Source organism: Heterocephalus glaber, unplaced genomic scaffold (genome assembly GCF_053883595.1).
Source record: "Heterocephalus glaber isolate CG9 unplaced genomic scaffold, H.glaber_assembly_v1.0 deba00001460, whole genome shotgun sequence".
Taxonomy (NCBI): domain Eukaryota; kingdom Metazoa; phylum Chordata; class Mammalia; order Rodentia; family Bathyergidae; genus Heterocephalus; species Heterocephalus glaber.
This window is the reverse complement of record NW_028258307.1, coordinates 3581581-3594134: the sequence shown is the minus strand read 5'-3', so window position 1 is coordinate 3594134 and position 12554 is coordinate 3581581. Positions and strand designations below refer to the sequence as shown.

The window sequence follows — 12554 nt, the reverse complement described above, 5'->3', positions numbered from 1 at the left end:
GTTTGGAGTCCAGGCCTGGGGTGCTCGTTTTACCCTGGGTCCTCAAGTAGCTGATCTGGGTCCGGAGGGTTCAATCGCCCCCAGCTGCCTTCCACTGAGAGCAGGAACATCTCCTGCCAGGACCACCCAGAAGCCCTTGAGGTGCAGCTGCTTCTTGGGGAAGAAGCTGAGCTGCCCATTCTGGATCCCAGGATAGCTGAGCACTGCCAGGCAGGGGAGACAGGCGGGTGGACGGCACAGGTACAGGCAGCCTGGTTTTCCAGGACAGACTCTGAAAACCACATGAGAGCAAAGAGCTTAACAGAGAGTGGTGAGGCCAGGGCCTGAGTTTCCCTCTTCTTGTCTGTTGAGGAACAGCCTGCAGACCTAGCTTCTGGTTGCCCAAGGTCCAGGAGCTACTGGGATCCCTTTCCTTTTGGGGAAACGGCTGGAGAAACCTTCCAGGCCGGTAAAGATGTGGGACAGCTCTGGCTGGTGCACGGACAGCTGACTACAGTCCCAGGCACCTTGAATCAGTCTCCTTGCCCTTGGGCCTCAGTTTCTCCCATCTGGACAAGGAGCAATCTGGAATGTATCATTTCTTAGCCCTCCTTCTATAACTTGATACAGTGCCAAGCATAAGATCATTGGCTCAGAAGAAAAAAATGCAACAAGAACTTGGAGCAGGACTTCTTCCCAAGAAGAGGCTTTGCTTTGTTTTCTTAAAAAAAAATACAAAAAGGAATTATCAGCAACAGCTACGTTTTCTCTGGAAACTGCCTCCTCTTTAGCATATCAATGCCTGGGGTCAGAAGAATTGTTTTTGAGATCGCTCCTTGTAACTTTTCTGTTCTGTAGCTCCCCAGCGTCCGGTACAGGAGGAATACATCTGTGATAGTTGGATTTTTAAAAGTTGGATAAGGACATCAGGCAGGAAGATCTGCCTTAGTCAGCTGAAGGGGGGAAGGTGTAGAAGAAAGTAGCGTGATTCACAGCCATGACCGGGTCCCCTGGGAATCATTACTTGATTACTTCTAACGAGGTTCAGAAGATTAAGGGGGAAAAAAGCACAAAGTTTGACCAGAGTCAGCTGGTGGAGCCTTCACACACAGCTCCATCCTACACCCACTCCAGCACCCCTGAGGAAGTCGTCATCCTGCTATTGTTCCCTAGGGAAGCTGTTGATAGAGTCAGGGCATCTTGTGTGGAGGCCCCGTTCTGTCTTCTGTAATCACACAGAGAAAATCCAACCCATCTCTCCCATTACCTTCTGCTATTTGAAGGCAGCTTAGCCTGCTTCCTTCAGTGATCTCAGAGTGGTAGCTCCTCACCTTGTCATCATCTGCAGACTCCTCCCCAGCCCTTCTGGACCTTGCCTTTCTTGAAACCCTAGAGCCCAGCACTGGGTCTGCCAATGCCAGGGACAACCTGACCACAGTAAGCAGAAAAGGAGCACCATCCCACCATTTCCTTTCTCCTAAGCGCTCCAAATGAGCTTCTGTCTAGATGCTGAGTCACTGGCTGAGTCACACCGAGTCCATCACCATTTTGGCAGGTGCTGCTGGTTAGTCACTTCTTTCCCATTGTAGATTTACACAGCTGGCTTTGGGGTTTTAGCTGAATTTCTTTTCTCAGTGTCAAGGGAAGGGTTCTTGAGGGTCAGAGGAGCAAGTAAAGAGCTTTACGTTTATCTGTGAACCTCTCTATGCCTTGCCCATCGTCTCTGGCTGCCCAGTTGTCTTTGGGCCAATTAACTATGCAGTGTCCTTGTTACACGCCAAGCATCATTCCCACGACCTGGCTCAGCCCCACTAGCATGCAGCTCACCCAGCACAAATATGACTGGGACAAACTAGAAATGGACAGGAACAGCATCCTCTCCGGCCTGCATTAAGAATCATTCTTTAGGATGTAACTATTTAACATGTACATTCATTCAATTACAGGCCCATGATAAAATTGCATATAATAAAGTGACATAACCAGCCCCGGGCTGATGCAGAGGTATCAGGGCTTTTACTGGGCCCCCTTAAACTCCATCACTTGATCTCCTGCATCTTCCCACTTAGGATCTTTTGGGGAAAAGTTCCAGGCTAGTGAATCTTGAGTTTCTTATCATGTGCATACAGATAGACAAATGTTACTTAATTAACTTCCCCATTACTCAAGCTAAAGACTGGCTGCCTGATCTGTATTTCTCTTCAAAGATGTGCAACTCCACCCTTCGGCTCTAATTGTTAGACTGATGAGCCTTAAAAGAAAAATTGTTCCCCAGATCTACCTCAAATCAACCCACTTTTCCGCCATACCTAGAATCCAGCTAATTATGATTTCCCATCAGCCAGTGGTTCTCCATGGAATTCCACAATGGCCATGCAATGAAATTACCTGGGAAGCACTAGAAATTACCCATGCCTGAGTCCTGTCTCCAGAGGTTATGATGGAATTAAACTGAAGCCAGCATCAAGATTTTTTAAAGACCCTCCAACAAGTAAAAGCAGAGAGAGTTCAGGAGCGTTGCTTTCGGGTTACAAACTAGTGGTTTATGCTTTATTCTGTCTGATCGTCAACAACCTCTGTATCTTCCTTAGAGTATGTGGTATGATTCTCATTTTACAGAAGACATGAGGCTGGGGGTACCAAAGGAATCCTAGCAGGCTTTTTCTTATCTTGAGCTGAAGTTGGCCTCCTTAGAACTTCTCAGGCAATATAGGATATGGTATCACTTCCTCTAAGATAGCCCTTCAAATATTCAAAAATCAAAATTGCATTTCTTCTGAAATATATTCCCTCATACAGACTCTTTGACTCATTTTCATAGTGAAGTTGCCACATACCTCACTCTGCATTTTTACCCCAAAGATACTCCTTTTCGTCACTGTCTCTCTCCAGTGACCCTCGGATCAAACACATGACACCAGCTCTGGCTGGCCAGGTGCGAAGGCAGTGGACTTTGATTCCCACTTGGGATTTGACGTGGGCTCCCTTCGTCTCCGAGGCACTCTCTGCTTGCTTTTGTATAATCTGATAAGCTCTTGTGCTGGTCAGATTGGGGCTGAGGTGCTGGAGTACACAATGGCACAGAACTCACTGGCTCCAGGTTTCCCCAAACATTTAGGGAAAAGGGCTAATATGTAGTGAAAATCGATCTTCCTTTCTTTATCTGTCTTATTTTCAACTCCTCTCTAAATCTCATGCATCTGTAGTAATGAATGTCTATTTATATACATACATTTATATTTAGAATACGTATCTATATTTGCAAATAAACATATACATTAACATTTTGCCTTTTTATGTTCTTTTGAAAAATAAATATTAAATCATATGATCCGTATCATGCTGTAACTTACTCTTTCCCATTTAATAAAATATTATGGCCATCTGTCCAGGTCAATACAATGTATAGGAAGACCTCATGCCATGCTTTTCCATAGTTACATGAGATCCCATAGTGAGGCTACACATGCTTTATGCAACCACTCCCCTTATCCACTTTTGGCCTAAGCATCACCATGGAAACCAACCTTCTGCCTGTATCCCATCTTCCTGGTGACTTCATTGCTCTATATAAGGTAAACCAAGTTGCTGGATAAGAAAGATGACATATTCTGAACATTCAGGTGTCTTGGCTTTTGGGTTTCTGTGTCTCTAAGGCCCATTCCCATGATCATCATGCTGGACTTGAATCTGTGCCAGTCTGATGGGTGAAAAATGACATTTTGCTATGCCAACCCCTTTCTGTGCCCACTATTTTCAACTATTCATTTTTAACTAAAATTTCCTTTTCTGTGACTTGTCTCTTTGTACTGTGTACTCATTTTATAGGGTGATTTTTGTCTATCAGTTTTCCAGAGCTCTTTAAGCAGAGAAAGCAACCCTTTGTGTGTTGTCTTTTTTTCTTACTGTCATTTATTTGCCTTTTGCCTTTCATTATGGAGGCTTTTGCAAATTTTTATGCAAGTGAAATTTGTATCCTTTTGTTTACATTTTCCAGACTTTGTGCTTAATGTAAGAATGCCTTCCTCTGGCACCTGAGGATTTAGCTCAGTGGTGCCACCGCCTGCCTTGAAAGCGCAAGGTCCTGAGTTTGATTCCCTGTGCCAAAAAATGCCTTCCTCTGGCTATAAGATTCTAATTTTTTCTAGCTTTCTAATCTGTTGATTTTTGTATTTAGATATTTAATCAAAGTGAAATTTGCCGGGGAATGAGATAGTGATCTGACTTCATATTCTTCCAGGTACATAGCAGTTGTGTCCCCTTGATTGTCAGATAAGCCACCTGTTCACACCAAGTTGAAATGCCTTTTATTTTTTTGGTACCAGGGATCAAACTCAGGACCTTGGACTTGCAACACACGCGCAGTGCCACTGAGCTAAATCCCTGGCCCCCTGAAATGCCATTTTTTATATGTGAAGTTCCTTTTTTTTTTTTCTGGTACCTGAAATCGAACCCAGGACCTTGTGCTTGCCAGGCAGGCACAACACTACTGAGCTATATTCCTGGCCCTAATTTTTTAAAAGTAAACTGAAATCTGTGTCAGGATGTTCTAGTGTGTTCCTCTGCTTATTCATTCATATGTGAGATATTATTTTAATTATGTAGCTTTAAAATATTATTTAATACTGAGAATGTAGTCTTCCTCACTCTTCCTTTTCAAATGATCTTGGTTATTCTTGGACACTAGTTCTTTGGTATGGATTTAAAATTAATTTTGCTTAGTTGAAATATAATATTGTAATTATAGTTGCGTTAAGTTCTGAAGTAATCACATTTTTATGCTCTATTTTATATATTTATTATATTTTATATTCTATTTCCCTCTTCAGGAGCACATCAGTCTGCAAGTCATTTAAACTATCATTTTTATTTTTAAATGAACTTTGTATAATTTTAAAATATCAAATAGTATAAAAATACCAATGCAGTATCATCCTCTGCCACACGTCTCAGCATCCCGTGCCTTCCACACCCAATCCAGGAAAATTATTATTTTTATATTAAAACAAATACTGTCATTTTCTTAGAATATAGGAAATACACTGAATAGTAGGAACCAAAAGATAGAAAAGCCAAAGGAATCCAAAAAGAAAACCAGAGTGTGCAAAATCAGCAAGGAGAAGAGAACAGAGCAGGATCTTTGTGAGGATAATTTTTTATATCAACCTGGCTAGGCTGCAGTGCCAGATATTTGATCAAACACTGTTCTACATGTTTCTGTGAAGGGTTTTTTTTCAGGTGATAGTAACATTTAAATCAATAGACTTTGAGTAAAACAGATCACCTGTCACGATGTGGCAGGCTTCAGCAGGTAGTTAAAGGACTAAAGGTAGTTAAACCAAGAGACTGTGCTGGACACAGTGGTGACACACAGGTAGGTGTCAGTCAGCTAGTCGGGAGGTCAAGGCAGGAGAATCCTAAGTTCAAAACCAGCCCGGGGTTATGTAGCGAGACCCTGTTTCAAAATTAAAAAAAAAAAAGGGTTGAGGATGTAACTGTTGCAGAGGGTGCCTCCTGAGTTCCATTCCAGTACTCAAAACAAGACAAACAAGCAGGCTGAAAGCCTGGGGTCGTCTGGACAGCCTTCAGCCTCAGCAGCTTTGCTTGCTCCCTGTGCTCTTGGACTTGCAGGCCCACACCATCATGGCAGCTGGTTCCTCACAGTGTCTATCTGGGGCCATCTCTACACTCTCTGTATGATACAGAGGGCAGAGGCAGTGAGAGGTGCACATATAAGAGGAGGGACCTAAGTGTGCATGTGTCTAGGTACACACCGTAACTCTCCCTTCTCTGTGGGTTTGCTTTCCATTGTTTCAGCTGCTCCAGTGAACTGTGATCCATAAATATTAAACGAAAATTTCCTGAGACAATTCCTACACTTTAAACCGCAGGCAGTTCTGAGTGGTGTAATGAATTCTCACAGCACTGCACTCCGTCCCTCCTGGGTGCTAGATCATCCTCTATCCAGTGTCCCTGTGCCTGCTACCTGTCTGCACTTATGCACGGTACAGTAAGGTATTCTGAGAGAGGGAGATCACATGCACACAGCTTTTACCGCAATGCATTCTTACAGCTGTTCTCTTTTATTATTAGCTACTTGTTACCTCTTCTGTGCCTGATATAAATTAGGATTACCAGAGCTATATGTATCTAGAGAAACATAGCATCCACAGGGTTTGGTACTATCCGTGGTTTCAGGCATCCCCTAGGGAGCATTCCCAAGGACAAGGGGTCGCCATGGCTGGATATACATCATCCTGTTGGCTCTGTTTCTCTAGGTAGCTCTGCCTAGGACCTGTTACTTCCCACACCATGGTTGGAGAGGTTGCAGATAAGGCCATGATGTTAGGCAACTAAGAGGAAGAGAGCAATTTCCCCAGTATTGAGCTGTTCCTGCACCCTGAGAAGAGTTGGTGGGCGGGGTGAACCAGGTTGGAGAAGCAGAGGAGCCGCATGAAGGCTCTAGGAGAGGAGCTGTGTGGCGGGTGGGTAAAGGTGGGGGACCTGAGGTTTAGGAGGAAGAGGGATGATTTTAGTTTGAAGTAGAAAGAGAAACCATGCCTCAGGAACCCTTTGTGAAGCTTGTAGCAGGGTGCTGGCATGAGCCAAAATACCCTGCATAAATGGCAGCATTGCTTAGGAACACTAGACAGTGGACTCCACCTTCCTGAATCTGTGGAGAGTGCCACACTTGTGATTCCAATTTTCTAATTCTCCCCCTTTAAAAATGACTTCTGGGGGCCGGGGATTTAGCTCAGTGGTTCTGCCGCCTGCCTTGCAAGCGAAAGGACCTGAGTTCAATCCCGGTACCAACAAAAAACTCCAAAAAAACAAAACAAAAAAAATGACTTCTGCTCTTTCTTTCCCCCAGTACTGGGGATTGAACCCAGGGCCTTCACACTTAGCTAAATCCCCAGCCCTTTTAAAATTTATATTTTGTTTTGACACAGGGTCTTGCTAAGTTACTAAATTCCCCAGGCTGGAACTTTCCATCCTCCTGCCTCATCCTCCCAGAGTGCTGAGATCACAGGCCTGTGCAGCCACACTCAAGTTGGCCTCTGCTCTCTTGCCATTTCCTTTGACTGCACATAGCTTATGTGTGGTGATCAGCTGCCTACAGCATGGGCAGCGCTCCAGGTAAAAACAATACTAAGCAGTTTGCCCCTCGCCACCCCACTCCATCCAGTGCCTGTGACCTGTGGCTCTGCCCTGATGTCCCAGCTTGACCAGGTCCCATAGCCCCCTGACCTGGTCTTTGGGGTGGTGGGGAACTTCTGGTTGACCCTGGGTCTACCCCTCTGGCTATTGGTAGGACATGCCTGAAAATGCCTCGTATACTGGAAGGTAGTCCCCCAAAGGCTAGGTGACCTCGAGGGTCCCACCTCCTGTCTTGTTCTGAGACTGCCCTGCTCCTTCCTCTGTCTTCTTTGCTCTGACCACCACTCAAGTACTTTGACCCTGCTGTCTCCTAAATCTTTTCTGGCCCTTTCCTGCCACTCCACAAAGCTGATCCCTTCCCCCACAGTCCCTTGGGACCTGGAGTTCATCCTCTACCTCTTCAGGGCTGAGACTTGCTCTGCTCACCCACAGCCCATCTGCAGCCCGAAGCAAGTTTCCAGGTCTTTGTGGATTCATCTTTGTGACCATAGCAACAGCCCAGGGTCCAAATATCCTCAAGACTCAGAGAAGCAGTGGGAGTGGCACCCCTCATACCAGGGTGAGGTCCCTTTCCCTCCAAGGTAAAAAAGAGTGGCAAAATCAAGAGTCATTTTTTGTTCTTTCAGTGCACAAAGACTTGAGCTGCTGTCAGCAGAGGCAGGGTAGTCTCTGCGGTAGAGCACACATGTGCCAGATTTGGCCTGCCTGGGTTCCAACCCTAAGATCGCCACTTACTAGTGACCTCTAAGCACATCCTTTAGCCTCTCCACACTCAGCTTCCTCATCTGAAATCGGAAGGCAATGAGGCTGCTAATCTCATAGAGCCACAGTGAGAGATGCTCCCAGGCAAAGCTCCCTTTGACTGATGAGAAAGGCTCTCTAGGGTTCACAAAGCAGCTCTAGACCCATGCCAGGGTCCTGGGAGGCTCAGGCTCATATGGCTGACTCAGAATCCTGATACAAGATCGAAGGAGTACCTTGTGACTATTACCAGGAGGGCAGTGTCCTCTCGGAACCGGTCCCTCATCTGTGAAGTAGGCAGCACCCCCCCACCACCGGCTTCCCTCCCTCAAGGTTACTGAGATCACCTGAGAAGGTTCTTCTCAAACTGTAAACTTGCCCACAGGTGGGACACATTGGAGACAACTGAGCACCAGATCTTTCTGATCTGCTGGGGGTTGTGACAGGGTGGCTGTCCTTTGCCCACGGAGAAAACTTCTCCCCAGCCCTCCAACCGCTTCACTCCAGCTGTGAATGGGGTGGGGAGATGTGTATGGTGTGGAACAGGGGTTGACTGGAGCAACGGAGACCAAGTGGGGCGGTCCCCTCCCTGTGGCCCGCTTTGCCCCTGCACCCTCCAGTGCTAACCTGCCTCCCACCGCTGTCCGGGGTACAGTTGCTGGTTTAGTTTCCCGTTCCTCACCAGGCCGGTCTTGTGTGATTGGCCTCAGCTTTCCCTGCGTTTAGGGCACAGCCTGGGACCAGGTACTCAGCATGCTGTGCTCAGTGGCTGAACAGGGATGTAGGAGGAGCGATTATGACAAGACGCAGCTCCTTGTTTGAGGTCACTTCCCGACCGCTGTCACTGTCACACTTGAGGCCCCACCACAAGCAGGGTCGTAGAATCTGGGAGCCCCCGGAGGCCGTTTCCTCTGGACAAAGTGAGTGCCCGTGGTCACTGGGCTCCACAGGGAAGCGCCAGGGTGACCCAGGGGTGACCAACAGTCCTCCTCTGTCGCGGATGCAGTCCCGGGGCAAACCCAACTTCTGGGGCTGGAGCTGGAAACCCAAGAACCCTTCCTTGTCCGGTCCCTCCACCTCACAGATGGAGGAGAAAAACGTGCAGAGCTCAAATCCGGGGTCTCGGCTCCCAGTCCCCAGCCACAAGGCGGCTCCGGGGTGAGGTCGCCGCGATGGATCTCGACCCCGGGCCCCGCCCCGCGTGTCCCCCACGGCAGCCTCGCAGAGAGGCGGGGCCGCGGCAGTTTTGAAAATAGCGAGGAAGTTGATCTGGGCTGGCAACCAGGGAGTGACGAGGAGGGAGGGAAGGAGCGAGGGAGGGAGAGATGCGCGCGGGCCGCGGGGCGGCGCAGACCTCGCCGGGCTCGGGCGGGCAGCGGCGCTAGGCGCCCGGCCGGGCGTCCCCACTGCGACCCGCGGACCCTGCCGTCCGCTCCCCTCGCCTCCTCACGTCTGTCCCCAGCTTGACGCCCGCGGTCGGCGTAGGGGCGACCCTGTGCCGGGGAAGACCCGCCGGCTGCACCGCGGACTCAGCCGCCCGCGCGGGGCCCTCCGAAGGCTCCGGCGGAAAGGACCATGAAAGGTAAGCGGACCTGCGGGGCCAGACCCGGGCACCCGCTGCACCCCCATCCGGCCCAGCGCGCCAGGGGGCGCTTTTCCTGCGGGCAGGACTGCGCGGAGAGCGTGCGCGAGGGCCCTGGGCACAGTGAGGAACCCTGGGTCCAGGGGCCCGACGAAGAGAGGAGAGGACGGAGCGCGATCGCAGTGCCCGTTTCCTTTCTGCAGTGGCATCTGCACTGCCGCTGCTCCATCCCTCAAAGCAAATGTAAAGTCCAGGGAAGTTTGACCCCTTGGGCCATCCCCACAGAAAGGTGTCACCAGCCCCTTCCCTTACCCTGTGGATCCCCTCCCTGAGGACCCATCCCAGAGCTCCTACAGCCCCACCAGCCTTCCGCCACCTTTAGGCCTGGGATTCTCCTCCACTACCTTCACTTCCTTCCCACCCTTTCAACCCTGCCTGATCTGCTCTGTCCTCTGAGCAGGAACAAAACAGCGGGGGCCAGAGCAGACTTAAGGACCTAACCTGTCCTTAAGTCAGGGGTCATCACCGCGGTGACCCTGGCAGCCAGTTCCAGAGATGGAAATTAGAGCCAGACTTGGTCCCATTGTCCAGGACCCCGGGGTGCTGAGTGGCCTTTTTGTTCCTGGGCCTGGCTTTTTTGCAGCCCTGGAGAGCATGCTTGGTCCTGAAGCTCATTTTCAGGCTAAGGTAGAAGCAGGCTTGGAAGTCAGGCATGGGACAGAGACCCTCTGGGGATTTTTGGTACCTCTTGGAACCTTTCAGCAGTCCCGTGGTGGCCTCTGCAGATGCTCGAAGTCCTAGCGGTAAGGAGCCCGTGGCCTTCTCATGATCTGCTGAAATTTGAAACAGAAAATGACTTTTGCCACCATCTACAGGGCTCTGAACTGTACTCTCAGGTGCTGCTGGCGAAGGTATAGGGGCGACGAGGTGAGGCCCAGACCCCCCCAGCCAGCTCAGCCAGAGCATCGGTTTGTGCAACACATGAGCCTGAGGGTGCATTTGAAGAAAGGGCTGTGCGGACAAAGTGCAATTGAACACAGCCTCCACGTGGTAGAGCTCAGGAAACTGACACCCAAAGAGGTAGGGCTGGCTTGGAGGATGTGTGAAAACATAGTCCACAGGACTCCCTTCATTCTCGGCTGGTGCTGTCTTCAAATTCTTTGTAAGCTTTAAACAAGGGACTTTCCCCCGCTGCTTTCATCAACACTGGGCCCCACCGATGGTGTAGCTGGTGCTGTGCAGAAGTGACTTCCTTAAGATCCACACCTAGTTGGGGGCTCCAGGGCCCAGCACTCCTGACTTCCAGGCTAGGATACCCCTTGCCTCTCTGAAGCTTCCTTCCCTCTGGGCTGGCCCCTTCTGCCTGTGTTTCCTGATGGCTTTGCCCAGTCTGGGATGAGCCACACAACTTATAATCAACCCTGGGGAGTTCTCTTGGCTGGCGAGGGGAGCCTCACCCACAGAGGGCCCACTCCTAGCTGCCACATCTCTGAGCTCCCCCCTCCCCAGTCTGCAGGCCTGGGGCAGCCTCTTACCAGAAGGTTCTGGAAAGTTCCTAGGCCACATGTCACCACAGCCTGCAGGCCACAGGCTGCCCCGGCCCTTGGCAAGGGTGGTAAGATGCTGTACATTCTCAGAGTGGTTCGGGCCCCACCAACATTCCAGACAAACGCCATAAGAAAAAAAATGCAGAGGAGGAAGACAGACAGCGCCCCTTAGCCTGTGAAACACAGGCAAAAAGAGCCAGAGTGTATGAGCATCTGCGGGCACCTGTGTCCTCCAGGAGGCTGGCAGGAGGCCATAGCTCCCAAAAGCAACACCCTCCCTTCTCATCTCCCTCCCTTGCTCAGAGCAGCAGCCCCCGGGGGGGCCCAGAACTCCCAGCCACCAAGATTAGAGGGCAGCTCTTTGGAAATCCTCAGTGATCTCCCGTGACACCCCAGGGCCCTTCAGGGTGCAGAGCCGGGGAGGGGCGGGCTTGGTGCCTAGCGCACTGTCCAGCCCAGCAGCCAGTAAGAGCTGCTGCCTCCACCTGAAATGGAAACAGCAGGCCCAACATCAAATATTTGGCTTTGGGATCTGTGGCGAAACGGGATTTTTCTCGCCGGAGTGGGAAAAGCCAAGTGCCCCTCAGAGCAGGGCGGGGCCCCTTCCAGAGAGGCCTTTTCCAGAGGGAGGCCAGCTTCCCAGGCTCTTCCAAAGGCCCTGCCAATCTTCCAATTACGTCTGTTGGCAAAGGATCATGGTCCCCTGCTCAAAACAAGCAGGGTGATGTGATGTTTTTAGGATAGAAAGGGGCGGTGGCCGGAAGGTACTGAAACAAGAAAACACCCATTGAATGACACAGCCCCCACCCACCGGGCCGAGTGCCAGGGCCCACTCTGCCTGCTTCCAGCCAGCCCTGCCCTCCCAGCCTTCCAGGAAGCTGTGTTTCTGTTGCACGCTGGCATCTGGCCTCTCTTGCATGTAACCTTAAGAGGCACACAGCTACCACCAGCCCTTGATGACAAGCCCACCTCGGAGCTCTTGCGGGCTGTCTTAGCCATTAATGGCCATCTGTGGAATTGTTTCTACACCTCCAGTGACAGGGTCTCTACAGGAGAGCCCTTGCAGACCCCAAGAAGCAATCTGGGCTGCTGTGAAGATGGCTGATTTGGAGTCAAAGACACGGACACTGGTCCTGATCCACATCCCTCTCTGGGCCCCATTCCGCTCCTGGGTGGTCCCTGAGGCGCAGGAGCTCTGGGGCTCAGCACCGCCTGGGAGGCAGAAGGATGGTGGGAAGCAGGCCTGCCGTGGGCCTTGGCCCTGCAGGGATCGGGCAGATCCTCACCCCAGTGCTTCCGGGCCAGAGAGGAACAAGCAGACACAAAGAGCAGTGTCCATACTGCATGGCAAAGGGCAGGCAGGGAGAGAAGGGGTCTATGGAAGCCCAGCACTGGCATCCTGGAGAAGTCTTAAGTCCCTCAAGAGTGGACAGGCTGGTCCTCCATCCCAGAGCTTGGGGTTCTGGGGGAACCTGGGCTGCAAGACAGGAGCTGGTATTGCCGAGGTGAAAAGAGCTGTCAAACGACCCGATTCGGGGGCCAAGGGG

At 50.5% G+C, this 12554-nt stretch overlaps 1 protein-coding gene across 4 annotated transcripts in view; it reads left to right on the top strand.

Annotated features, from left to right (window-relative positions):
- The first annotated feature begins 9122 nt into the window (after window positions 1-9122).
- Scara3 (scavenger receptor class A member 3) overlaps window positions 9123-12554 on the top strand; it is a 34340-nt gene continuing 30908 nt past the window's right edge. The window contains exon 1 of one of the 4 annotated variants that reach the window (XM_004848395.3): window positions 9123-9460. In XM_004848395.3, the coding sequence (XP_004848452.2) occupies window positions 9454-9460 (7 nt within the window). In that variant the 5' untranslated portion in view covers window positions 9123-9453. Of the gene's footprint in view, window positions 9461-10335; window positions 10541-12554 lie in introns of those variants that run through there. The other 3 variants (XM_004848396.3, XM_087216769.1, XM_087216770.1) reach the window with 3 other exon arrangements.